General features: G+C 38.8%; 1 protein-coding gene across 1 annotated transcript in view; it reads right to left on the reverse strand.

The window, feature by feature from the left end:
- Positions 1-27,359, reverse strand: part of LOC139708447 (inactive tyrosine-protein kinase 7-like) — a 102,850-nt gene extending 75,491 nt beyond the window's left edge. The window contains exons 1-2 of the mRNA XM_071620401.1: positions 27,199-27,359; positions 20,677-20,973 (exon numbers count right to left, since the gene is read on the reverse strand). Coding sequence (XP_071476502.1) covers positions 20,677-20,973; positions 27,199-27,247 — 346 coding nt within the window. The 5' untranslated portion in view covers positions 27,248-27,359. The remainder of the gene's footprint in view (positions 1-20,676; positions 20,974-27,198) is intronic.
- Between the last annotated feature and the right edge of the window lie 495 nt (positions 27,360-27,854).

A 27,854-nucleotide genomic window follows, 5' to 3' on the forward strand; every position in this document is an offset into this window, starting at 1 on the left:
GACATAGGCCCACATATCACTTTACTCTTGTAGCTAATTACTAGAAAATATTACGCACATGGTGTACATCGTATGCGGAAATATTATGTTGTAAAAAAAAATCATACTTCACAGTACAAGTAATACTTTTTTATGCTTGTGATATCTTAGTATTGATACAACTTATGTTTGGTTGAGCTTCAAATCAGTCAACCCTAATACACACTGTTGTAACTTAAACATTAAATTAAAAATTTGCCTTGCACTATTAACGTGATTAAGATTTCCAACATAAAGAAGTGGAGAGCAAATCCCAATATATTGACAGCACGCCTTATTGGATGGGTCATCGCAGGGAAAGTACGAACCCAGGTATTCATAATCGCTTACAAAGCCCAATATTAAAGATTCATTCCAGGAGACTGACTCACACTCCCTGTTTTCCTTCACAAATTAAGTGGCGTAATGAAGCAATTAATCTTGAAGACTGTATCAGGTAAATCCTCTTGAATTAAACTTTGCTGCGGGAGGACTACGCTACATATTTGTGACTCAATCAATTCCATTTCAAGCCTGCATACTGTCTGTATGACAAGGCATACATCTTCCAGTATGACCTATTTGCTTTTGTTGGTTTCATTTACTAAATGCAGAAGTTTTGGCACACTCATTTCTACCATATTTCATCGGAAGATGACAGATAGTGCTAAAACAGTATTAATCAAAACATTTCCTGAGGAATTATTAGATTTTTTTTCAAAGCATGTTTCTTATTTCTTTAATGGAATATCAATCACCATTTCACAAAACCTTGAAGTAAAATAATCTTCTTGCTACATGTATAGCAAATATCACAGTATGACTGGATGTGTGATGCTGTACGGTACTGATTTAGCTAGTTCACTTCATGTGATTCAAGAGCCAAATAATACAATGTACCTCACAATAAACTGGTGATCATGTTATAGCATGTCTGATTATATAATCTCAAACATGATATGCCTAATACCATATGCTAGCAAAATTACAATGAACAATGGAAATTACAAAACATGTTTAAAGACATTTAAGGTTCACATATTTTTGACTGTGTAAAATTAATAGGATTGTCTGTATTGTTATTCAATGACAATTTCCAGTCTTTTATGGTTCTTGCATAGTGCCATATCTCCTACGATACTATCAAAAATTTTAGTACATGAGACTAGCATTCCTGTCATAGTTTAGTTGGTATTAGTATAAGTTCACAAACACACATATTTTTATCTTTTTACTGTTCTACCCCAGGTGCAATCAATACTTGACTCATCTCTGATGAAAATGTAGGGGAAAAATGGTTTTGCATTGTATCTGAAGTTGATTTTGAATAGTCAAACCCAAAAAAGAAAAATCAAATAATACTAGACTGATAAGGTATAATGTACAATATGCATTTTTTTTTTTTAATTCATAGTGATTTGCACAGGAAGGTTAGTTACTACCTTTAAAGTGCATGAACTTCTCTGGCACAAGAGCCGGTATTTCTGTGTCCCCCACTATCATTCAATTATGAACAATCTAATTAAATATGATCCACCATGAAGTAGACACATGAGGCTGGATGGGCCATCTGTGATTTCATTCATAGCTAGGTGTTCAAACGGACATCACACCAACGACATCTCGTGCGGAATTTCTATCACTGTCTAATGATGCCTTGATCACCCCCAATTAGTTTCAATATTCGGGGGAACGACCATCCCCATGGTGATAATTGGTGTCTAATGACGAAATGCTTCAATTGTTCACTGGTACAACTGGACAATATGGTCTAGTCTCGGGTTCAAGGCTGTAACACTTTGTCACCCCTTTCAACGATAAGAAAAGCAGACAGCATGAAGGTTATATCATGTACCAAAAATGTCTGATAAAATATCACAGGATACAGACGAACCATAACCAATGCCAAATGTAAAGCAACGCTGCACACTGGCACTGGTTCAATGGTCCCTGACCAGTAAAATCACTGTCGGACCAGTAACTTTTTCAGGAATGGACCAGTAAAACAAGGAAAAACTGGGTACCTACTGGTCTGACAGACAGGTCAGACCAGTAGGAAAAATGGGTTAGTGTGCAGCCCTGTGTAAAGATATGACTTTGCACCTGGCAAGCATGAATGTTTTTCGAGGAAGCCTTGTATGAGACTAAAGAGGTCCCAGACATTTGTACTCTCTCCCTCACTCACACACACATTGGGGATCAGAGACAGTAATGATAACATAGAGCAGACAGAGAGAGACAGGGTAAATAGCAGATGGACCCAGAAAGATGCCTTCAAACAAAGCCGTGCTGTCTCTGCGACGACGACTGGGTCCTAGACAAAGATGGGCAAAGATAAACACTGCTGAATGATGAGGGTGAGGATGCCAATAGCACAGAATTTACCCGTTGTATAAACACAACCGACAATCCGGACACAATGCAGACTCTATGACAATTACAAGATGAAAGTGCAATGTTGCCATCAACACCAAAGTGCAAAATCTTATTTGACTTAACATAATGTCTCCAGGTAACACAAATCATAACACCTTTAGAGAACACAAATTTGGGCTGCTCCAGACTTTCCTATTCTGGTTTGGATCCTGACATGCAAGACTAACATTGGCTCTAAGGACATTTTGAATGCACCTTCGTGACCTATCAGTACCAGACATGTACATGATCACACATTTTTGCAGTGAAGATCGACCACTTGCATCGCAAACAATAATATTCCATATCTATATTTCAATTTTAGATGCATGCCTATAACACAAACCTGGCAAATCTGTAGAATCAATGTAAACTGTGGAAACCGTGGGGGCTGGGGGCTACACACACGCACACGCACACGCACGCACACACGCACACACACACACACACACACACACAACAATCACTTTTTGGGGTCTGCAGACCTCCCCGTAACCCCTTTTTTTGGTCTGTAAAAGAAAAAAGAATGCATGTAAAGAATCAAAACACCCATATATTTTCCAAAGGTTTCATCCTTACAGATTGTACATTCTTCCCTGTGAGTGGGAGGAATATCAAAGGAATTTCTTGAATATTTTGCTGTACTTTTATTGACCTAGTCAGATGCTCCATCATTCTCAGCAGTATCTCTCCATTTTGATGTGGAGAGGAAGGTCACAAAAGATGCTTTCTGGCTGCTGGAAACCCGACACGTCTGAACTCTGTTGAACAAGGTCCGTCTGGATAGAGAGGAGAAGTGACCCATTCTAGCCAAGGAGAAGTACAAACGCCTTTGTCAAGGCACCTGCCTCTAACCCTTTTACGAGGTCAAATAAAATCAAATCAGGCTAAACCAGTATACTTCTATTTATACATCTCCTTAGCCTTTCCAGGCACTGCTCTAATGAGTTGAAGCCCAAATAAAACCCAGGCAGACTTTTAATACTGCCACTGAAGGTGTTAGAACTTATTTTCTTTTCAGTCTGATTTTGCTAAAATTTCTGTATTGTTTTTGTCTTTCCTTTTATTATTACATGACACCCCTGTGGTCAAAGAAATCCTTCCTCTTTCAAAGATCATTTCATTTTTTCCGTTAAGAGCAAAATACCACAAGGTCACAAAACAAACAAGAGAATCTGCAGAGCTTCTCAAAACTAGGGTGCATCAAAGGAGACAGAGAGAGAGAAAGAGAGAGAAAGTGAATGAATTTTATACATTCACATATACTCAAATATAACGACTCTGTCAACAAAAAATAGGACAAAAATGTCCTGTAGGGAATTCATCTTGGAGCCCCAAAGTTAAAGGAATTTATACATTTGTAGTTTTGGTTGAGACCTAATTTCAAGTTTCTAACATTTTTTTTGGGTGAGGTAATGAAAAACCTCTTATGAAATATGAAAGAGCATGTAATTCCATGATGAATTCAACATTTATTTGATGAAAATTGGCTTTGAAATGGCTGAGATATCCAAAACAGAGCGATTCTAATAAAGTGTGGGACCCACCTTTTATTACGATCGCTTTGTCTTACTTTGTTTTTGAATGTTTCAGTCATTCCAAACCCGATTTTCATCAAAAAAAGTGTTTTCTTGGTATCTCGCAAAAAAGTTACAAGCCCAATTCTCATCTCCACCAATACTGTACCATCCCTTTAAACTAACCCATGATGCTCCTTAGGTACAAGATGTACCCAAGAAGGAATGCTTCATGAAAGGAATCCATCCATGAGGATATTTTCCATCCACCAAGTAGCTGGGAGAGTATGTCACCACTGCTATGAATATCCCAGGCTGAGGAATCGATACTTACAACATACTGCCGTCAATAACATACATCGGTGCCAGGACACATGACATCACTACTTTGCACACTTGTGAAGGTAGGTGCATTCTCATTTATGGCGAAATACCACGATTTGTCGAATACCACAGTATTTTGTGAAAGCAAAGACATTGAATACAACTCAAATCACATCACAAAGTGCTGTGGTATTTGGGGCAGAAATTTATACTTATAAAATTCCATTATTGGCCATAATCACATCACTAACCCTTATTCCATCACTAGCCCCATTCCATCTCTGGCCATATATTCTCTTGACCCGTTCCAGAATGTGCACAGAAGCATCCAGAAATTGAGATATCCACACATATACATATGAAAGCACAATTTACAAAACAGAGTTGAGCTCAAGCACCGTATTTGTTTATTCATCTTTCCTGAGGGAAGCATCACTCACAGTACCCAGTCTGAAACTCAAACTAACCCCTATGCATTTTCATTCTCATTTGTTGGTGTGTTGTTGTTTGTTTTTAAACCAATGCAACCAAATAGAGCCTGTTACTGTCAAGTTTCTCCCTAGCACAGGTGCAAAAACCACAAATCTGACCCTAGTGATTAAAATAAAAAAAGGGGGGCAAGGGAACAAACAGCATACTGGATAAACTTGAAGAATTCAGACTGGTGCTCTACCCTATCGTGACAAATGGAAGTAATCACACAGCGGGACACCGGTATGCGTCGATCACGTAAACTTGATAACAAAATCACAGGCTCGAGAGAGAAGCGCAGTGGATTTCAAAGAGCCCTGCGCATGGGTGACAAGCACAACTCTCACTGACTGCTACTAAATCTAGCTGTAAGCTCTAGGATGTGGCAGGACATTCCAGCTTCACCTCAGGGATGGGGTGAACCAGGAGGGGGAAAAAATTTGGAAAGAAATGTTTCAAAGGTCGCAAGCAATGACCCCTGTACCTGACCATAAAAATACTGATCTTTGCTTCTATTTACATCATGCCTGGGATGCACAGAGCCGAAAATGTTGCATAGAGGTAAACAATTCCTCCATAAAAATCTGATCTTTGCTTCCAAGGGGTAAATCAATGAAATTTTGTTTTCTTGACATCATAGTTATAGCTCATTTAAGGTTGCTAAACCTTGAGCAGTATAACAGAACAGTCTTTAACGACAAAAAAAAAAAAAATGATGCAAAACAAAACAGAATGAATAAGAAAAGCAGTGTCAAAAAAAAGATATCAACACCAAAGGATGATTTCTACATGTAAAGGTCACTGAGTTCAATGACCTTATAACTCATGTTACCTGTGCTTTGTACAGACCTACTGAGCTGTAAAACAAGAATGCAACAAGTCCACAGTTCTCAACACAGAATGAATTATTGTAGAAATGTAAATGTTTGTGTATCTTTTTTACACTTTAATAGTCAGGTAAAGTGAATGTTACACATGTGTATCAAAGAGATAGAATATCATTACATATAACACAGAAAAAACCTTTTATTTTTCCATTAGTTTCATGTCAAGCGAAATGCTAAAGAATTCCACTTTTGAAGCATGAGCCTTTGAACATTTGTGCCTCCTTTGGTATTATACCAGTAGTCATTCTGGCATTTGGTATATATTAACTCCAAGCTTAACTTCAGTTTGGGTATAAAACCTAGAAATACAGTTACTATGTATTGCTAAAATTTCTCTGTATTGCCTTTAAATATGACAGTTGTCTTCTAGTTAAGATTTATGATACTTAAAGGGTATTATTTGTCACACAAACAATAACATTATGACACTGAGACCTTGAACTTCATAAATATTGTCATAAACTAAAAATAGTTGAATTGGTACTACTCCCTTGTTCACTTGCAGTGGTACTTGTGTCAATCCCTTTTTATCTATCTTCCATTGAGGGCCACTGCTTTCAAGATGAGGTTTATCTCATGTTGCAAGGCATGGCCATATTCAACTGTAAATATTAATGATGCTCTTTTTGTCTATTCAGTATTAAGCAAGATGCCTTGTCTATTGAATATTAAGGACACTTTAAGAAAGATGTAAATAATTTCATGATACACTATATTGTTGTGACATAGGACATGCAGACACACACTTCACAACTTTTCTTATTTACCTTGTCTACTATGATATATTGAAGAAAAAAAAATTCTGGGCTCTACTACATAAAAATACAAGCAAGTCAAACATAAAGTCAGGTATATCAATCAGAGTCGAGTATTCAGAGACTTGCATTTGATTTTCTGATTTATGCCTGATCTCAACTCTTATGCAAAAGGGCCCTGGATTGTGATCAAGAGTCTACACCACTATACTCTGGCTTTGAAATTGACTAGGTCTTGGGAACATGAAGATGCTTCAAAATGTATCCAACTTCTTGGTAACGCAGGACAGCTGAATACTTAGGCCTACATAACATTCGAACAAAGACAGATGGAGATATTCTAATCTCTCAGTGAATCAATCTGGTGTATTTCTTTATTCTAGTTTCTTTTGAATACTACTTTTATTTGTGTGTGTGTGTGTGCACTCTATCTATTATATAATCACTTAGTCTCAAATCAAAACCCAGCATGTATTCTGAATAACCTCTATGGTGAGGGGGGGGGGAGGGAGGCTTGCTCGTCTCTTGGGATATTGTAAACAGTAGGAGCCAAGTCATCAGAGGTCAAATGGCAATATACACATTAGGCCCATTTACACTTGCTTGGAAAAATCACGATTTTTCTAAAATCGCGACATTTGGGTGCAAGTTACTAAGCAACTACACCCAAACGCCCTCAAAACATCGCCAGAAAAATCGCGAGCCCGAGTGCGATTTTTTGAAACATTGCGATGTTTGAGGCGAAGTTAGCTAGTGTAAACCCAAGCTGCAGAAATATCGCGATTTTTCATCACGTGACTTTCGGTATAGGATTGCACCGGGAGTTTACGTGCACTCCCGGTCCCTCTTTGGAACGTGTAGAGAGTACGTCAGTCACTGACCAGAGTACTAGTAGTACACGGTACAGTGTACACTAAACGGCCGATCCTCGATCGGCTCGTGGTCTCTCACCTCCCTCTCCGTGATGAAACTAGTAGGCCCTATGTGAAAACTAGTAGCAAACCTGAAGTTTTCCAACCACGTATCATCACCCCATGACGACTTAACAAAATAATGTTCTCCCAGAAATGCGTTGATTGTGGGAGTACCCATAATGCTCTCAGTATACATTGTTTGTGAATACAGGAGTACGTGACAAGTGTCGGTTAAACAATGGCGAGTTCTTGCTGTTGCCTGATAAAATACCAGTCCTAACTTCCAAGTCCTACTTCTCACTTTCGTCATATCGGCGAAATTTCCTAATCCTCCTGAATGCTGCTTTTATCAACTTTTCCATACTTACAACACGTAGATGAAGTTTTATACACCTACTACATATATGCTATACGTATGTGTTTTACCGTAAGTAAACACTCTTGAGAAACACAATTTATGTGAGCATTGTACTGATAAAAAGCCCTGGCTCAACGTTCCAACCAGCTAGCTGTCAACAAAATATACTGCACGGCAGTGAAAACGAACAGAATAGCGTGCGCTTCCACTCAGCTACCGTGATGAAAAGAGGTCAATTACACATGCGCACTACCGACCAAAAAATCGTGATTTTTCGTGAAGCTCAAAGTTTACATGCTTTTGCGCAAGTGTAAATGGTGGTACCAAAATGTTAGTAGGTGTAAATGCGGCTATTGAGAAGAAGGGATGAATGAAGCTGTGTGAAGTCCACCACCCTAGGTTTCCATGTGCCTTTCAAGAGTACAATGTTCCTGTCAACCAACATATTTTACGTTTGGGGGGGGGGTGGGGGGAAGAGAGAGAGCAGTAAAATGCACCTAGGTGTGTGATTTATAGCAACGTGGTGAGTGTTATTGCTCCCGTGGGGGCCCAAATCATATTTGCCTTGAACGGTGAGGTTTAGTGCAACAGGATATTACACTTGAACGGGGAGTTCTCCTCAGTGGGCAGACACAGAGTAAAGGTCATGACTTTCTTCTTCTCCATTCAGGAGATATTCAATTCTTCAGCTTCCCTGGTGGCACTTCGCCAGGTAAATATATTGCACAGTCTTGAAGGCACTCCCTCAAACACATAATATCATCAAACAGTCTTCTCAATTTATGGGACTATCAGCATCAAATTACTCAAACCATAATAGAATACATGACAAATTGAAAAGCCCCATACATCTAAGATGTTCCATCAAAGATTAAAACAGGAGGAAAACATGCGAAAGAATGACTTGTGTATTGTGTGGACTCCCTTTGAGGGATCGGGAAGTAAAAATGGAATACTATAGTATTCACATTTGGTTGTAACACTACCACTCAAAGAGAATAAAGCAATCAGCTGTAATCACATCTGTACATGACTACAAACACACCCAACATAATTTTACAGTGCCTTGACTTATTTCTTCCACATCTTTTTTTAATTTTTTTTTTTTTTTTCATGCTCAATATTTGTATTCTTTAGGGGCAACACATTAAACTAAATGAAATCTAACATTGTTGGGATGCTGCAAACCAGAGTTCACAAAAACATGCACAAATTTCCAACATGCATCTCATTTGCCAGTTAGCATTGCGAATGCTATAAACAAACAGCCTGGCCCACGACCATCTCTCCTCTCGAGATCCTTATCTTGTGTGGTTTTTTTTTTTCCTTCAGCGATTTGAAAACGGGAATGCTCAAGCATACTGTACAGGATAGGTGAGCCGACCGACCATCTTGGAGAGGAACAAACATCTACCAGGGAAGCTCTTGGAATGCGCAGGCTGAAGGCGGCTCGGATGAGGAAATCCCTCGGCTATGATGGAGTGATTTAACACAGCACATGCTTCTTCTATCAATCGAGACCTGGCATACTTATGAAAGCTATCTTACCTTCATATCACAAATAATATCATTCATAATGCCTCAGAAACTGACTGCTTGGCTTTGCACTTTCAGTCGTCCCACAATTAATAAAACACTGTATTATCATTTAGAGACTCATAGACAAATGCCATTGTTCAGCAAGTCAAAATAAATATCCAGAGAACTTCTACAGCTGTATGTATCATTTGATGTGGTCAATATCACAAAAATATAAGCTACACTGTAGCACTGTAGCACACAGAGCTACACAAAGCATAGCATCTAGTTTTGGTTGAGATAGGTATTCTGGTTTTAACTTTTTTGCGAGATAATTAGAAACCCCTTAAAGGAGTATGCAATTCTAGGAGGAATTAATGAAGGGTGGTTCCCACCTTTTATAAGGACAACTTCATTTCACTTCGTTTTTGGATATCTCAACCATTTAAAAACCAATTTTCATCAAACAAAACTTTTAATTCCTCTTAGAATTGTATGCTCTTTAATATTTCATAAGTGGTATTCAATTATTTCACAAAAAGTTAAAATCTGAATCCACCATCTCAACCAAAACTACACCATCCCATCAATAATATACATGTAGAGAGATTTTTTTTTTTTTCAATCCACCTATCTCACAAATTTGCTCTACATTACGGGGAATATAATCTTAGTCAATATCATGAAACTGATTTTGTCCCAGGATGAGCTAGCTCTGAGGGTTGCAAGATGGGCGACATCTTGGAATTGAGTCTGGGAACATAACGAAATGAGACCATGCATGTACACATGTACATGCTATTCACTGTGGGACTGCTTGATGAAGATTTCTTTTCCAACAAGCAGATGCTCCTTCGTTTGCTTCCCCCATAAAACCCCTGCAAATAAAGCAGTGAGAAGTGGGAGTGAACGTTACATTAGGACTTGATGGAAGGGGCTGGGAATTACATACGTCTTGACAAAGAGAACAAATTTCAAACTCCCTAATCGGATCTGTCTGCGCGAACCGGAGGAGAGACCCAGTCGTGACCGAGACCCGCGGAAGAGAAATCTCCTGTTTGTGCAAAAGGGGGAATGTTTGAGATGGGGAAACCATGTGGGACTGCGGAGGGCCGAACATGATCGGTGAACTTCACTGACACCACAGCCGACACCCATCAAAGTCTGGCAACACATGTTAGGCATGATCCTTTGTCTGGGATGATTTCAGCTAGTATGCAGCACAACAAAGTTTGCACAAATATCAACTTGGAAGAAATAATGCATAAATTAATGATTTTTCTTTGTGCTAACGTCCCCATCAGAGGAGTTCCAACCGGAGGAATTTCAATCATTCAAACAAAACCCCAGAAAACTCTGTGAGACAATACATTGAGCAGATTGCATGAAAACGCTCCAATCAGCACTACACAGTCAAATGCAACTTTGCTCATTTGCTTTTTCATATACAGTCCGATACAGGTTTGATTTTGGGAGGGGGCATCACACAGCAGTCTTTGACCGAGATTGTCACAAAGATGACAATTTATAAAGTGGGGGAAAAAAAAGAAGGATGATACATTGAGATCATGAATATAAAAATGCCCCCAAAGACGATAAATACCAGGCTTCGTATCATAATCACAACAAATTTTATGTATGCATGGAAGATGTTAACCTGACACCATGATAGTGATTACAGGATCAATCATCATGTGGTATGCATTACAGACGCATGGAGAATGGAGGCGCCACAATTCATCACAATATTACTAGTTGAATGAATAGAAGAAACACTGACATTTTTATTGATGCAATAAAGATTGAGCACAGAAGAAATCAACTTGTAAATATCACAATCATGAAATATACCGCAGGAAAAATGCACTATAGTACTTATGACAAAAAATACCAATAAAGTTCTACAACAAAGGGGTCCCACAAAAGGCAGAAGCAACTGTACTGACAATGTTTCATTTCTATAAATGCCTTCTAAGAACTACCATCAAATAATGAAATGCACAGCGCATGATGTTTTTTAATGTATTTTTAATCACTATTAAAAGACAAAATTCCAGCAAAATAAACTATAAATTTGACTTTTAAAAAAATCAAAATGAGACAAGATAAACAAATACCATAACTCCAGACTTTGAAACAATTTGTTTGTGCAAACTGGAAACAATCTATCTACTGCTGTTCCTATGGTTGGCTTGTTGTATTGGGGCAGACAGAATTCCTTTGAAGATTGGTTACACTATCCAAATCTTCTTTCCTCCTTCATCACTATTTTAGGAACCAGTGACTAACCTAAAGGCGGGATATTTTACCAGTCTAATGATATTACACACATTCATCAAAGTACATAAATTACATTCTGTAATAATGGGTTGAAATAAAGCTTCAAGAGCTTTCAAAATTTTTTTCTGAAAATATAGTAACTTCATGTAAAGCATCAATGTGGGCTTATACTTCTGCCATTACATGGACATACAAAAAAAAATACAGCTGTGCCACACTATTCTAGTAATAATCCTATTTCTAACAAAGAAAACATACCCTGTTCAACATAACATCATAACTGTTTAAATCAAAAGTGATTTAAATATAAATAATATGAATAGACTTCCAACCAATCAGAATCTAGTGTGAAGCACTCACACTTGATTTTAACAATTATGACATGATTAATTGTGTTGCTAGACAAGCACCAGTACTATCATCTTTCTAATGTATTAAACATCTCCACCATTTACAAGCATTTATACAGTAGCTAAATTGATTGTGAGCTGATGAAAGGATGGGGGATAAAGTGATATTGTGATACTCAGGCTTCACTGTGCATCATAATTATCATGCCACTCTTCATTAACTGCTGATTCTGGCTCTCATAAAGAAAGTGTACATAAATCTGAGTAAACAACATTAAAAAAAGAAAGAGGGAGAAAAATCCTGTCAAATAGAAAGTCAGCCTACCATGGCCTGATGAGATTAGCAAAGGCCTTAATAGTCATTGGGATCACTCCTGGGGGAGAACTGGTAGATCTCTCGCCTGTTGAATCCGAAGTAATGGCACCTAGAGTCTACTGCAGTAAAAGGGTTAATGAGCCGTGATGCCTAAATGACTGTCAGTCCACATTTCATGCCCCACTTGAAGACGCTGCAGAGATAGGATGGTGCATGGCTTTGACCACACGTTGGTTGCCATGACGATAGAATCACAACAAATATCACCTGGCTATGATCATAGGCCTGCTGTCATATTTATATCAGGAAAAAAAAAATGAAATGAATTAAAAATCTTAAACTGTAAAACAAAATGGACTCAGAATGTCACAAGTAACGAATTCTCATTTCCTTCATCACCATAGTACTTTATAAAATGGGTTCAAGAATGTAGCCAATTGGAAGCGCTGAAATGAGTCACGTGTGCGTGCATTATTTTCTTCAGGTAAGCACTAAGAAGAGTCTCTCTTCCACCTCCCTGGCCTGACGTACGTCACAATGTTTTACACTAGCAGTGCGCACTCAATCAGTTGTTACAAGTGCGTCACGCGCTACTATACGCGCTGTCAATCCTGTAAACAACTTCTAGTTCGGGCCGCGGGCTGCCACAACAGCCGGCGGCCTTTCTTGTGCATACGTACGTGGCGTACGTATACTCTTATACGTACGTACAGTACTTATGTGCGGGATTTCCGAGTGCGACGTGCGTAAATGTTTGGGACGAACATCTTCGGACATCTTGACTTTTGAGCGAGTGCTACATGTAGCTGACTGGTATTGACCCACAAAGGTACGTGAATAATGCTGTTAGTTTTCGACCCATTTTATAAAACAAATGATGCACAGGATTATTTCGTGGCGTTAGTGAAGGTGCGGCTCACTCTCGAGTATTGACAACGGTTGCAAACATGCACTCGGCTGCGCCTCGTGCATGTCGCACCATTGTCAATACTCTCGAGCGCGCCGCACCTTCACTAACACACTCTATCCTGTGCATCATTAGTATACTAACAACTGCTAGAATTGTTCCATACTAGGTTTGTGTTAAATAAATAGAAAAAAAATGCTATGATGACTAGTCTGCTGTGAGAATAGCTTCTGGTATGAGCTACATTTGTACGTGGATGTGTGCCATTCTGAGGTTGGATATCAATCATGTGTCAATTTGATTTTGTTGTAATTCACTTCAAACCAAGCAAAGAATTTGGCAGGTGCAAAATTGAGAATACCTTCTACCAACAGCTTCTTTCCTCGCCTGTTAATCTAATTTGCTTCATGCCCGAATCAATCACACACACACATTTGTAGGACTTTAACGAACAGTAATTTGGTAAACCAAACCATTCAAAACAAAAACTGTACAGCAGAGTAAAACGGACCACATTTCGTAAAGCAAGGTATTTTCGTGGCATGAAATTTCGTGAATTGCCATTGGCATTCAATAGGCCTACATAGTGTAGACAAGAACTTTCGGGTGCATTTCAATTTTGTGAATCTTGGTTTTCACAAAATTCTCAAAATTGAAATGAATGTGAACATTTCTGGTTTTACAGTACAAATCCCATTTTTCTTCCTGATATCATGCATCCTGACCCCCATCTCATCCTTACTAGAATGATTTTTGCATTGTACAGTAGAGTACAATCTCTTCTCTCTACCACTTGACCAGTACCTTGCCTTTCATTCATTTGTCAAACCACCTTCTGCACCCGACAGACAGACATTAATGGAAACGATTTCACAAACTGACATGCTCTGTTGATTGATAGCTCCCTAACAAGAACAGACCAACGTCTGTGCAGGGGGAAAAAGAAAAAAGAAAAAAAAAAGCAAGAGCTCCTTGTAGCTCATGTAGTCTACATGTCCAGACCAGCCTCAAGCAATAAGACTTTTTTTTTCTTTTTTTTTTCTTTTTAATGAGGGGGTGGGGGAGATGTAGAGGGAGAGGTACCCACTTATTAAAACTTTGTAAAACATTGTCTTTGAGTAGCAACATGAAAGTAAATAAGTTGAACCTACATTATACAATAAAGGTCACCTGGCAACTGTTAATAACATCTTGCAGTTTGTGCAAATTTCTGCATCAAATCTACCATTTCATTGTCTCACAAATAAAAGAACTACAGATGCCTAGTAGTAACTAGTATCAAACCATCTCCCCACAGCATGCTCACATAGCATCTTGGGCATTGGATTTACTGTTCATGGGGATTTGCAACCATGGTTAGCAACACTAGCCTTCGTTGTGGCTTGTGTCTGAATCTGAGAAGATCTGTCATGCATAATCCCTTACTTCATCTGCGAAACAATTCACCGCGCCGGAATGATAATTGAAATGAAAAGCGGCTTGCTAATCGGCATGTGTGGAGGAATGACAACAGTTAATTAAACCGCTCGCACCAACAGCATGGCTCCTGCGTTTCCCTGGGTGTGAGGGGATGTGAATTCAAACAAGGATTTCCTTCTGAAAGGCATCACATATAATGTACTCGACTTAAAGGTATAATTTACCATTTGCAGATGAAACAAAAACCCAGCTTTAGTGCGTGAAAGTAAATCTAAAATGTGAGTTAGGGATAGAAACAACCACTGCAAAAATTTGAATTCGTATAATCGATGTTAAGTGTTGTTAAATACACAAAATGTGAACTATAGCTATAATAAAAATGTTTCCAGACTAAGCCGTCTACAGTCATGGCTTATTGAGAAAAATATTGATATCTCTTTATATTTTAGGCTTTGTTGAAAAATTACTGATATCTCTTTATATTTTAGGCTTTATTGCGAAAATTTTATATGGTAGCATGTTTTGTGATATACCAGACCTACACATTTGCATCAAATGTTATATCTTTATTTTTTTTTTTCAAATCACTGCTCCCGAAGGTAAACAGGACCTTTAACCTTACCATGTGCTTTCTTTTTCTATCATACATCAGCTTTAATCTACAGATTGTACCACTTCAACAAAAACAAAGAATACCAGTGCTCATCAAATAAACAGCCAATGCCTCTTTGTAAGAATTTTACAAGCTATTCTGTTTTTTTATTTTGGTTTTTTTTTTCAAGATGTTGCCACTGAAGATTCAGCATAACTCTACCTATGTACATGTATCACAGAGGCACCTTCCCAGAAAGCAACCTTGGTTGTGAATACACAAAGACAATTTGGGAAAAGTACTGGAAGAATGTATCTGTCACTAACAAATATGAAATGCAGTGTGACCCCAGCTCTGATAGTGAACATCATTCCCCCCACCCCCCCCCCCCCCCCCCCCCTTTTGGAGCTGGTCAAGAAGAAAATGCGAAACTCACTCTCCAGGAGGAGCTTACAGCTATAAACAGTAGGTTGGCACAGGGTCATCCATTATCCATTCCAACCTGACAAGATACTTCTCCCGCCCCCAACCGCCTCCTCCCCTTGTCTGTTATGGATGCTTGTTTATGTGTCTTCATGCCAAGGTCTAGCAGAGGGCATCAGATGATCACTTCTACTGTTAGCCTTCATCCAGACTGACCAATCGAAAAAAAAAAAAAAATGGAGGCATCATCTTCATCAAGATTACTACACATGCTACCAACCACTTAAAACACTGTAACGATGGGTCGTCCTCTCCTACTAAGCCTCTCAGAAGCGCTGTAAGGCTTCTCTGTCGGTACAGCATCCTTAGATACTGAAGATGATCACAATGCCTTGTCAAGAGAACAAAGGGTGGTAAAAGTCTCACTGGCACAGTGAATGCAAAGATGGGAGTTACCGATTAGCTTTCAAGGTTGTGACAGTTGGGCTCACAATTCATTATTGTACATGGAAGTTTTCCACAGTCCTTGCCAAAATTGTGTGGGACAAATACCAAGTGGTTAATGTCCAACCCCACTGAGCTGGAAGGCCAAATTTCTCAGAACACAAGGAGGTAGAGAGCTGGAAGAATTAATGTTCAGCGATGATGTAATTATCACTGTGGCTCAGATTTCTTCTGAAGTATTACAAGAGACCCAAGACACTTATGGCTCAGTTTCAGAAACAGCTACAGAGAATTATCAAAAAATTATCATCCCTCTCATCTAACTACTGAATAAACAGAATCAAAGACACAATCCTGCTATGTGATGACTGTGTGACTTACAACAGCATGGTCACACCATGGACGTCAATCTCATTCACTCCTCTCTACTGAGCCATGAACAGAATGCACAAGTGAAGGGACAAAGTGAACATTCTCACTTTTTACAACAAACTCCACAACATTCCATAAATGTAAAGAGGCATATTTTTAGCAACTGACACATATTTTCAGGGCAAAACTCAAGTGACTGGAATATTATATCTTCATGAGAAATGGAGCAGATGAGATCACTAAAGGTCAAATTTTTCAGTACCTTGTACTCCACCATCTCTACTTTCGTGCCTCCCCTCCCCCTCCTTCAACATACCCACACCCCCCCTTCTTTTGCCTAAAATGGAGAAAGGCAAGTGACATCTTAAATCAGATCATGTCTTCCAAATGGGTTTTAGGCCAGGCCATTTGATTTGTGAGCTGTGACAGTTGTGACCCTCTGGGACCACAAACATTAGGATGATAAATAGTTGCTGGCTTGTGAGATGCTGACATGGAGACGGGGATGGTTACAAACATACATTCCTCGACCCAGCTAATTCCTATCCATTTTATCACCAATGGAGATGGTGTGCATGAATTGCCCCCTTTTCAACAGCATCACAAGAGACAAGGGTGCCATGACTGGCCAAATAGGCCTATACATTTCATAAAAATCAATTGCTAACACAAGATGTAAGTAATACGACTTGAAATGGAGAACACAGCATGAAAAACAGACTCTTTCCACCTCCCTGCTCTAACTGTATCACTACCAGCAGTAATTGATTGGACACTTAAATCCAGCTCCTGTCTAAAAGCATCATATTTTGAAGTTAATGTGTTTCTTTTCTTCCATGTCCAAGAGGGCTGATGTCATGATGTGTTTGAGTCACTTTGATGTTGTTGTTGTTGTTGTTGGGAGTGAACAAATTTACATAAATATGCATTAAATGTAGGCCTACTGCCTCAATTTGGAGGCCTTTCATGGATTTTTCTCCTCTTTTTGTTGGTGATCATTGCAGTTGATCAATAGCTATACAAAATTTTACAAAATGATACCCACAAAAGACGTAATAAATGAAAGTTGCAGGTCCACCGAAAGACAATATCAACAAGTAATTGTACCTGCTAGACTTATACAACGTACACACATTGAACAAGTTTTTAGAGGAGTTTCTCGTTCTCAGAGACAAAGGCATTTTCAGTTAAATATTGGCAAAAATTGGCAAGAGATCAGCAAAACAAAAGTAAAAGGAAATTTGAACAGGCAACAACAAAGCTATAAACAGTCATAAGTATTGGCAACCAAACATGACAGTTTATGGGGATGCACAAAAAAATACATTTAGCCACCTTTATTTGATACACAACAATGATATCTCTGTCATGCACCCTCTCTATGTTTTCTTTGTCTATTATAACCAAAATATTACTTTTCTTTGACTTGCACAAAAAAGGGTTTCCCATTTTTTTTGAAGAATGTGACATTCCACTGATTAAAAGATAAATGAAGAGCTTTGCATTAGCGATATCAAAGTCATAAAGTATAATTTTAAAAATGGAATTAAATTGAATGGAAGTTTGAATTTGCAATCCATAAGACTCTTCAATCAGATGTACCATGGAACATCAACTAATTAAATGAGTGGCATTGGTTGATCACGAATTCTAAAAGTACTCTAGAATGATTTTTCTAAACTGTTTTAACATCTTGCTTTAATTTCACAGCATTGATAAATACACTGGCTTCTTGCAGTGTTATCTCCTTTAAGAATTCCAGACAAGGGACTTGAAGATGGCTAAGACATTTTGCACTATAATGCTCTATGAACATTACGACGGGGTACATCACACAGCTAAGAATTGGAGCACAAGCTAATGCTCAGTCAACCTGGCGGTTTGCACTTCTTGCTTTGTGTACGCGCCAACAAACAAGACCTTTGATCCTGCACTTCAGTCTTCTTCGGAAGTACTTCAAAATCAAAGACATTCACAAATCCATGCAGAGTATTTCATTTTATCTTAATGAATGGACCATGCTTGGTGCTAGTTTCTGAGTATTTGATAGAAGGTTTTCCCTTAAAGGAAAAATATGGGTTGCTGGTACTGCATGGTTACTCATCATTATAGTATTTCACTGCTAGTTTAGTATACGGTCTATCTGATTTTATTGTTACATTGTTTAAATCTTACCAATCTCGATTACAGGACTGGTAACTTTTGAACAGTTCAATGGCAAAAGTTTTCCTGTGAATATCCCAAGTACTGTTTTCGCTCTTCATTATTACTCACCCTGTTTCTCATTCTTGCCTTGTCATGTTTTTCACCTCAGAGACAAGTTATAAATCATAGAGGGTAAGGAAATACTTCACAATTCAATAAAACACTCTTTAGGGATAATAAATGCTTTGCATGGCATTGCATTGCAATTATTTTTGCTTTATTCACTGCTCTGATTTCATTTCGATTCATCCCAGGCATGGATTTTTAAAGAAGTTTACCAATTTGCTTTACAATCACATGGGCTGTAAAATTACAAAATATGTTGTCTAACTTTGGGGATTTATTAAATTCTTTATTCTTATTCTTTTTTTGTCCATTTTGTTTATTCCTCAAACTTCATATACTGTAAAACGAGAAATGTTCGCGTGCATTTTAATTTCGCGAATTTCGCGAGTGGCAAGATTCGCGAAATTTAAATGCACGCGAAAGTTCGTGTCTACACTACAATTTTTGTATGTGCATTGAATGACGGTGGCAGTTTGCGAAAATTTCATGCCGCAAAAGAGGCCGTCGGCTCCAATTCGCGAAAAATTCATGCCACGAATATATCATGTTTTACAGTAGCTTGTGCTTCCCATAAACCTCTGGGATGATTAATGACCTAGAGTCAATAATTAGTGGTATCTTTAAAAGTTGCATTATCATTTCTATTCTGGTTTTCTCTCATATCATTTGTGGTATGTACACTCTATGTAATTAGTGAGGACGTATATCCAACTGGATTAACACTGAGCTTTACTAAACAGGTCCCTTAACAACTAGAACTGCTCGAAAAATTCAATACACTGTATTGAAATTTACATGTCTGCAACATATCATAAATCAATGTGGCTAGACAACTGTTTCTGGAGCAGTCAACGCCATAAGAAAAATTGCCAATTTTGGTCAACCATGCTCCTCTAGCAATTCCTCAATCATGCTTGGGAGGGAGCTTTTTTAGTACTGTCAAAGACAGAGACAGCTAGCAAGTGCCATAGTAATATTTGGGGAGGGGAAGAGGGGAAAATGCTGCAGTCACTGAGTAAACATGTACCTGCGGCCACTGATGTCATTTTGGGGAAGTTATGAATTCATTCTGGTCTACCTGAGACGAGAGAGAAGCGACCCTCCCCCCTTCGGTGCCCTGTAATTCCATCCCATCCCAAAAATGTATTAAGACATGGGGCAATCAATAGATTAAGAAAGCATGGGCCTGTTCTCCCTGCTGGCTATTTGCACAATCTAGAGGCAATGAAATATATTTTTCGGCTTGAAAGATAGGCCTCATTGAATGTCTTTTCTCCCCAGTCCCACGCTAACCAAAGAACGCATCCTTCGTCTCATCTTCCAAAACACAATCCAGTTTCCAAATTAATCGACAGGCTCTCCGGCTATGGGTATTGACTCGAGTGACACTGAATAATTCAGAAGAAAGTCTACTGGTATTGATTTTAATTAGAGGAAATCTTTCCGTTTCATCCTCTGCAATATTTGGTTATTTGCAGACTGCAGGCAATGCCCGTGGATGGCTGCCTCACTTGATATTTCTCAAAGTTTGAAGTTCACGCAACGCACGTCGTCTGTCCAAAATTCTTGGGTGCGCAGGTTACTATGTTACTTCTGTCTTCTTTTTCTTCACACTGACAAGGCACTGTGAACCAACCAAGAGGGCTGGTGAGATGAAACATCACCTCCGGAGATTTCATCAAACTGGCCTATTTGGTCCACCAATGCTTTTGCATACTCTTCACCGACATGAAATGTGTCATTCAAAATGTGAAGATTGTAATTCTGTGCCCCTACATGGATTTGATTTATCTGTCTTTGATTCTTCTCTGCTAATTCCCGAAAAAAAAAATGGGCTGAACTCTGTGCAACAAATGTAAGCACACTTCACAAGAATTGCCATGGTAATGGTAACAGCTTAGTTACAAAAGTATAAAACAACAACAAAAAGATTTGATAATCAAGTGCGGTACACACGCCAATTATATGGCGTAAACCTGTACAGTAGGTCTACATATAATGTGCCGGGGGAAACAAAAATCCTGCAGAAAGAACAAATCCCTGTAAACAAGAGGGTCCAACATTAGAATTTAGATAATGACAATTAAACATGCACATGATAACACAAAAATCTACATTAACTTACAATTGACAATGAGCATCCCTGTCTCGCTAGTGACAGTATCCCCAGAGGGTGTGGCCGCAGAGCAGGAGTAGCCCCCTTCATCCTCCTTCTGTACTCCCGTGATTTTCAGGTTGCCTCCTTCCGGAAAGAATCTGGTCTCGGTGGGTAAAGGGTTTCCATCTAATAACCATGTGTACGTCACACCTACTGTCTCGTCTGTACCACAGGTCAGCACAATGTTCATTCCTTCATTCACTGTGAGACTCTCGGGCTGCTGGGTAAACTGGAGAGCCAACGTTGGCTGACATATACTGACAGCTGTGGAAGAAAAGAAAATGAGGTTATGGCAGGGATATCACGAAAGTGAGAATAGATACGATGCGATCATCAGTTTTTAAAAAAGTCATGTTGATTTTGGTACATGTAAATCAGTTCTGTGTTAAAAATAAAACGATGGAAAAAAATTCTGGTATGATGTGCTTCTAAGGTTCTTCGTTCTTACTGGAGAAAATCACAATGTTTATGACTCTCATTATTTTTTCTTGTTCATCATTCAAGAGCAGAGTTGTCGGGCTGCTGGGTAAACTGGAGAGCCAACGTTGGCTGACATATACTGACAGCTGTGGAAGAAAAGAAAATGAGGTTATGGCAGGGATATCACGAAAGTGAGAATAGATACGATGCGATCATCAGTTTTTAAAAAAGTCATGTTGATTTTGGTACATGTAAATCAGTTCTGTGTTAAAAATAAAAAGATGGAAAAAAATTCTGGTATGATGTGCTTCTAAGGCTCTTCGTTCTTACTGGAGAAAATCACAATGTTTATGACTCTCATTATTTTTTCTTGTTCATCATTCAAGAGCAGAGTTATTTCCTATCTCCAGCTGAGCTGGTCATTAAATGACAGCTCATAATATGTTGCAAACTTTTATGTGCAATGCAAGAAATTCTTATCATGTGGAGTGAGGAAAATATGACTGGATATGTATGACTGGAATCTGGATATGTGTGAGCAATCTCATTGGTGCAAACGGCTGACCTGGTTTGTAAAATATTGGGAATATGATAAACTGTGGGCTTTTGTGAACACCTACTATGCCGAGTGCATCTGATAAAACAATCAAGAACAGGACGATGAATGCTCTGAGCTACAAGTACTGAAATATTGACATAAGATGGTCAGTCCACTGCATAAATTCTACAGCTCGAGTGGCACTGACCACTCATTCCTGTGAAGTGACCGCTGGGCTGGCTGGAGAGTGTACAAACACAGAGAAGAGAGGCCGCTTGCTATGCTAATTTCTTTGTCTTCTTGTCTGGGAGCTTTGCACAGACTGAGCTGACCATGCCAAACAAAGCCAAACTATTCACACTTCCTTGCAAAGAGTTTGATAATGGTCTCTGAAGTCTGAAGGGCAATTTTAGAACACACTTTATTGCAATCTTGACAATGACCACCATGCTAAATAGCAACTTGAGACACCCAGATGTGATGGGTATAGTTACATTGGTTTCCAATCTGCAGTTTGCCACTGAACATCAATGCTAAATCCTTAACAATTTGGAGTAAAGGCTTTCCTTGGAGACTAATAAATCCTGAGCATCTTTGAGTGTTGTCAAATCAAGGTGTGATATTGCTTAAAGCAGGGCATAGTTTTCACAACAACCACGTGTACACTGTATATAAAATTACAGGTCTTTGTTCCATTCATCATGAAATACACAAGTTTCCTTAGTGTTTCATGATCGATAAATCTTCAATAAATCTTCTGAATACTTTACTTTTAATAGCTCTCAAGAGTTTTGAGAGTATACAATTCTTTAATGTACTCTCATGTACTTTCATCATAAGATATTATTTTGAACTGCAGGCTATGAAAATAGCATCTCCATCTCGTGGTATCTACATGTAATGAATGTCTGAGTCATCTGTATTGTTCAGTGGAAGCGGCATAGATCACAATAGAGGTTGTCTCCCTGTGGTACACCTGTACTGGCACACCGCACAAAATGTATGGTAGATGCGTGTCGGCTTCCATGCTAGTCTAAGCGCAGAAGGAATGCGCATGACTCATATCGAGCACCGGCTGGTCTTCAAACCTGATTATCTCACAGCATTCATTTCTAAGAAAGATGCCATTTCCTTCTCCACCAGAGCAGTGGGGTAGATATGGATCAACATGACAGGATTTGTGTAAGTAGATAGATTTATCCCAATTGACTTGCAGCATGTTGTGGTCACTGAGTAATTCAAGAGTGATACAAAAGGAAGAAGTCTTTACAAGTATAAAATGTTCTGTATGCATTTTCACAGATCCATCATCCATTTTTTTTCTTTAGACTACCTAATGGCAATGTTTCTGTCTGATAGATTATGCTAATGTCATAGACAGATGGGAAAGACATGTAGAAAGTACTTGTCTCAAATATTCAGTCTTCATTAAACTAAAATCAATTTTTGGAGATACTTGTCCATGTTTAAAGGGGAATAAATACACATAGAAATAGATACTAGAGTCAATTGCAATCTGTAAGATTAAATTTGGTGGTGACTCCTTTTGGGTATCCCACTGGCATTTGGTGTTGCTGTGATAGACAAGTCTTTTGCTTGTAATAAATTTGGCAGATATACATGTACAGCACACAAGATATGAATCATTATTCTACTGAAATTGGTTTGAAATATTCAGCATTTTTAAACAAGATAGACTCTAAGACGTACTGTAAATTCATGACTCAGTATGAGTGATGACCATGCATCCATTATCAATGCATCCCTACGATAGCCTTAATCGAATAATGTAGCTAGCAACAATGACTGGGCACTAAACTCACTCACGCCAAAAAGGAAAGCATTAGTGGCCACATCAAAGCCGGCTTTCCCTTAAATCGCAAATCTAATTTAATCCTGATAGACCCAATACAGTAGCAGAAGATGGCATCCTATGTAATTTCATTATTTCCACTTTGCACTTATAGAAAAAATGCAAAGTAAAAATTTTCATCTCTCTAGACCTTCTCTCTTTCCTTTTTCTCTTCTATTTTTTCTCTTCTTTTATTTATCTCTCTCTCTCTCTCTCTCTCCCTTTTCATATTAGTTTTTTTTTTTTTTTTTTTTTTTTTTTGGGGGGGGGGGGTTGGGGGTTTCTTCTTCTTCTTTTTTTAATCACTGACCTGGTTGTTCTCCTTGCATGACAGATAAACTTAACAGTGTGATACTGTCTCTTCATTTAACTGCAATGTACAATGTATGTTTGTAACACAGTCTGAAATCTAACTCCCTACTATTATAATCCAGCATAAAAGAACAGTATGCCAGTTAAATACACAACCTCACCTCAATTAACATGCCATGCCATTTTACACAATGTTCCATTTGGCTTCAAGATACAACTAAGGAGGAAGATGATTATGTAATACTATATAGGCCTACACTGTATGTCTGTGATCCTGTATGTCTGTGTAAATGTATAATCAGTCAGAAGCAAATGTATATTCAAATACAATGTATGGCTTCCACACCAGTTACACTTGTACTGTATTATAGGGATACGAGCATCCCTTCAAATACAATTGGATAGAATGATACGCAAATCACTATGATGTTCAAATTCACTTTTGAAGTAGACTGAAGATAGAAAATGAACAGAATGATTGAAAATTCACCAACACTTGACATAGAATAAGCAAATGATGGCATTATAAAACTTCAAATGTTTTCATAACGCTGTGATGATTATTAGCAACAACCTCACATTGCAAATTACACAAGGTAATGATGTCATAGACCTACAATTAAATTGTCCCCTGTTTTTCGATGATATCAGTTATATACCAAGGTAGACCTTTTACATGTATCTTCCCTATAAATCTTTTATGTTCCAGAGAGCAATTATGACTTACAGAGGAAAGGGTTGTTCATGCAGTTGCCAAATTATCAAGCAAAAACACGATATTCTTTTTAGCACATGATTTGTGCAATGTGAAATGATGACCTTGTCTTAACAAATTTGCATTGTGTGTAGGTGAGACTAATCAATTTGCTTCTAACACATGATAAAGATATTCCTTAACTTTCTTGTCCATGCGCCATATTGATGAAACTTTTGTCTGACTTCAAGTTCAATCTACTTCTGAAAGTCAACCTGAAAATGATATGAAAGTGTACTTCAAGGGGTGTGATATGCCGTGGTGTAGAAATCACAAATGTGTTTTGACTATGAAAACACTCACACACGTATTACACACTTACCCTCACATAATCACAAACACTGACATTACATCTGTCCTACTCTCCACTTTTCCTTGATCACATCCTCCCCCCCCCCCCCCCATTCTAGTTTGATCTCATTTTTGCCACTTTGCACATACAGAATAACAAGAGGTGAAATCCCATTTGTGTAATCTCAAGCCTACAGACAGGAGCTATACAGAGTGAATGGAAGGACATAAAAGGGCCCATACAGGAGCTAAACCACACAGACCAAATCAGGTAACAATAGCACATGTCATAGTGCCCAGACTCCAGCACAGCACGCTGGCTGCGGCGGCTCCCTGACAGTAACAAAGCCATCACAAGCATCCCATAAAGGTCTGCCTCTTTTCTATGCCCGACTGGAAGGGAAACATAGCACTTTGCCCACAGAATAGGGGGGAAACTGTTCCTTTTCACAAGCTCCATTCATTGGGAGGTGGTGAAAGAACAGCACAGAAGACTGCAGAGAAGGAGAAGAAGGGGGTAAAAGAGTGAACATTCCTGGCTGCTAAAGGCAGACAGACCATCGAGGACTTTTAAAATTGTGCAGGGGTGACTTGCCAGTATTTTCTTCCTGAAGCACTTAATCAGGAAAGGATTGAACAGCAAACACAGCAGAGGGAAAAGAAAGGGGAGGCAGTTCTTGGCTATTGGTGGCCCAAAGTGACCATTTGTATTCACAGTCGATGCTGCTTAATCTCCGTCTGAAATGCACACTTGCCAAAAAGAATTCAGCGAGGACTGTTTGGATGAAATGAATTGCGACCAAGAAAGAATGGGCTGCTGTTGTGGAAGGCTCTGATAACATGACATTCTAAAGACGATGTGTTTACTTGGGATCAAAAAAGAAGAAGATTAAATTATGGTCAATTACATGCCATCCCTAATAAATGGTTTGAGAACAAAATGTTATTCAATCTCACTACACTGAGAAATCAATTGAGAGGGAGCAGCAATTCATGCGGAGCACAGTCTTTAATCTTGGGGGAAAAAAAAAACCATCAACACAGCATCAACAGCCCTTTTAAATTGGTAAATACGAAACCGGTGATTGTTGGGGGAAAAGATAAAATCTCTCTCCTTATTACAGTGTACATTTGTGCAAGTAAAATCATTTCAGTGTGAATAATGACATATTCAGATTTCTGAGCAAGTTGATGTACAATTTTATAGAACGATTACCTGGTAGATTTGTATTGCGAACAATTCACCCAACCATCAAATAGCCTGGTTTGATGATGTATTCAGATTTTATGCATGCTTTGTTCACAAAGGTTGCCCTTAAGCAACCAGAAAGCTTGCAGGAGGCTTGCCCTACCTTGCAACAACCAAGTAAATTCCTGCCTATGGAACTTAATGGGAGGGAGCAGGTGTATGAAATGCTTCATTATAATAGTAATACTAGGCTGTCTAAGGAAAAAAAAATCCATCAATTGCCAAGAATAACAGAAATGGTTTATTGGCATAAGTACGTATTGCTTCAAACAAGAGACTTTTTTTCTTTTTTCTTTCCAACCTTTCAAGTGTCTCAGTTGCAAAATATTCACTTACACCAATGAGAAATTTTACAAATACTTGAATAGTTTACAAGTAAGATATACCACGTAACCTAGTGTAGTGGAGGAAAGATATGCCAAACATCTATATAAATTTCAAGATATTTAGATACACTCAAACTTACATTTTAACCCCGTAGTTATCAATCAATTTCAGACAAGAACTTTCAGAACACTAAAAACAAAAATCTACTTATAGATCTAGACATTTTGTGGCAGTTTTGCCACAAAATACAAGAAGCCATAACTCATAAGATGCAATGTGATATACCTGGTATACTACTGAATTTTGTGTATGTTTCCATGACAATCACAGCTCATGATCAGGCTTCTTCCATTTAATCTGCAAAGATCCGGTGTTTACTGTTTGACTGCCTCCTGTTTTTAACCAGTAAAGTTTACTAACGTTAATATTGCAAATGATTGCTAGTGCTGTTGTTAGCAGCAGAATTAGATTTTCGATCCAAACATTCATTCTAAATCATATATTTGCGAGGATAACATTATGTGCAATAAGTAAGCAGTGAAGACTGGTGTCTGTGGACAAGTAGAACCTGATGAGTTTCCTGGAGGACCGAGTAGAAATCAAACTTGGCTTGTGGGCCGTAAACGACTTCTGCCAGCCGCCTGCTCTGCTGGGCTGAAACAAATGCCCAAACCGCACCAAGTCCCAAATTTGCCAGGTGTAACTTGTATTCATATCATATTATCATGATCAATTTGCGCACTTACCGACTAAAACTGCTGATAAAAATCGCCACCTTAGGTACTTCCACTCCATATTTACAGTTATTCTGGTGTATTCTGGATGTATTCCTGAGAAGTGTCCTAAAAAACCCGTCGTTTTGCTCCGGCCTTGCTGTGTTCCTACGGTCGTTCAGAGGCTGAGCCCAACTCAATCTTCAGGGTACGGTGAGCGAATGACAGAGCTGGCTGGAGATACACAGAGGGCATGCAGAATGATGCAGCGCGACGACGACGGGGGATGCGCGCTACTTCCACCACACATTTACCCCCGGCTTCACGGGCGGGGAACCGACGTCTGGTGGTGGCTCTATGTGTATGTAGCACACGGGAAATTGTATTGAGCGTATCGTCTCCCGAGGCAGTGTACAGTACCTCTTCTTGAAGAGCGCCGCGCGAGGAATACTACCAGTAAAAAGTGTGACCACATGAGACTCGTTTCTATTTTGGCATTGTAGCAATACATAGTGCCATACGCAGGGGTGCGCCGCTCAAAACGAAATCTACGAATAATGCCTCCCATCGATGCACCTGCTCCAGAAGTTTAGAGAAATCTTCAATCATAGATGGCGCTCGTCATCATTATCGAAGGACAATTTTGCGTTTCGCGCAAGTCGAGATCTCATTTTTAACAATGAAATGGC

This window comes from Diadema antillarum, unplaced genomic scaffold (genome assembly GCF_040938485.1).
Source record: "Diadema antillarum isolate AM-2024a unplaced genomic scaffold, OU_Dant_1.0 scf00000036, whole genome shotgun sequence".
Classification (NCBI taxonomy): Eukaryota; Metazoa; Echinodermata; class Echinoidea; order Diadematoida; family Diadematidae; genus Diadema; species Diadema antillarum.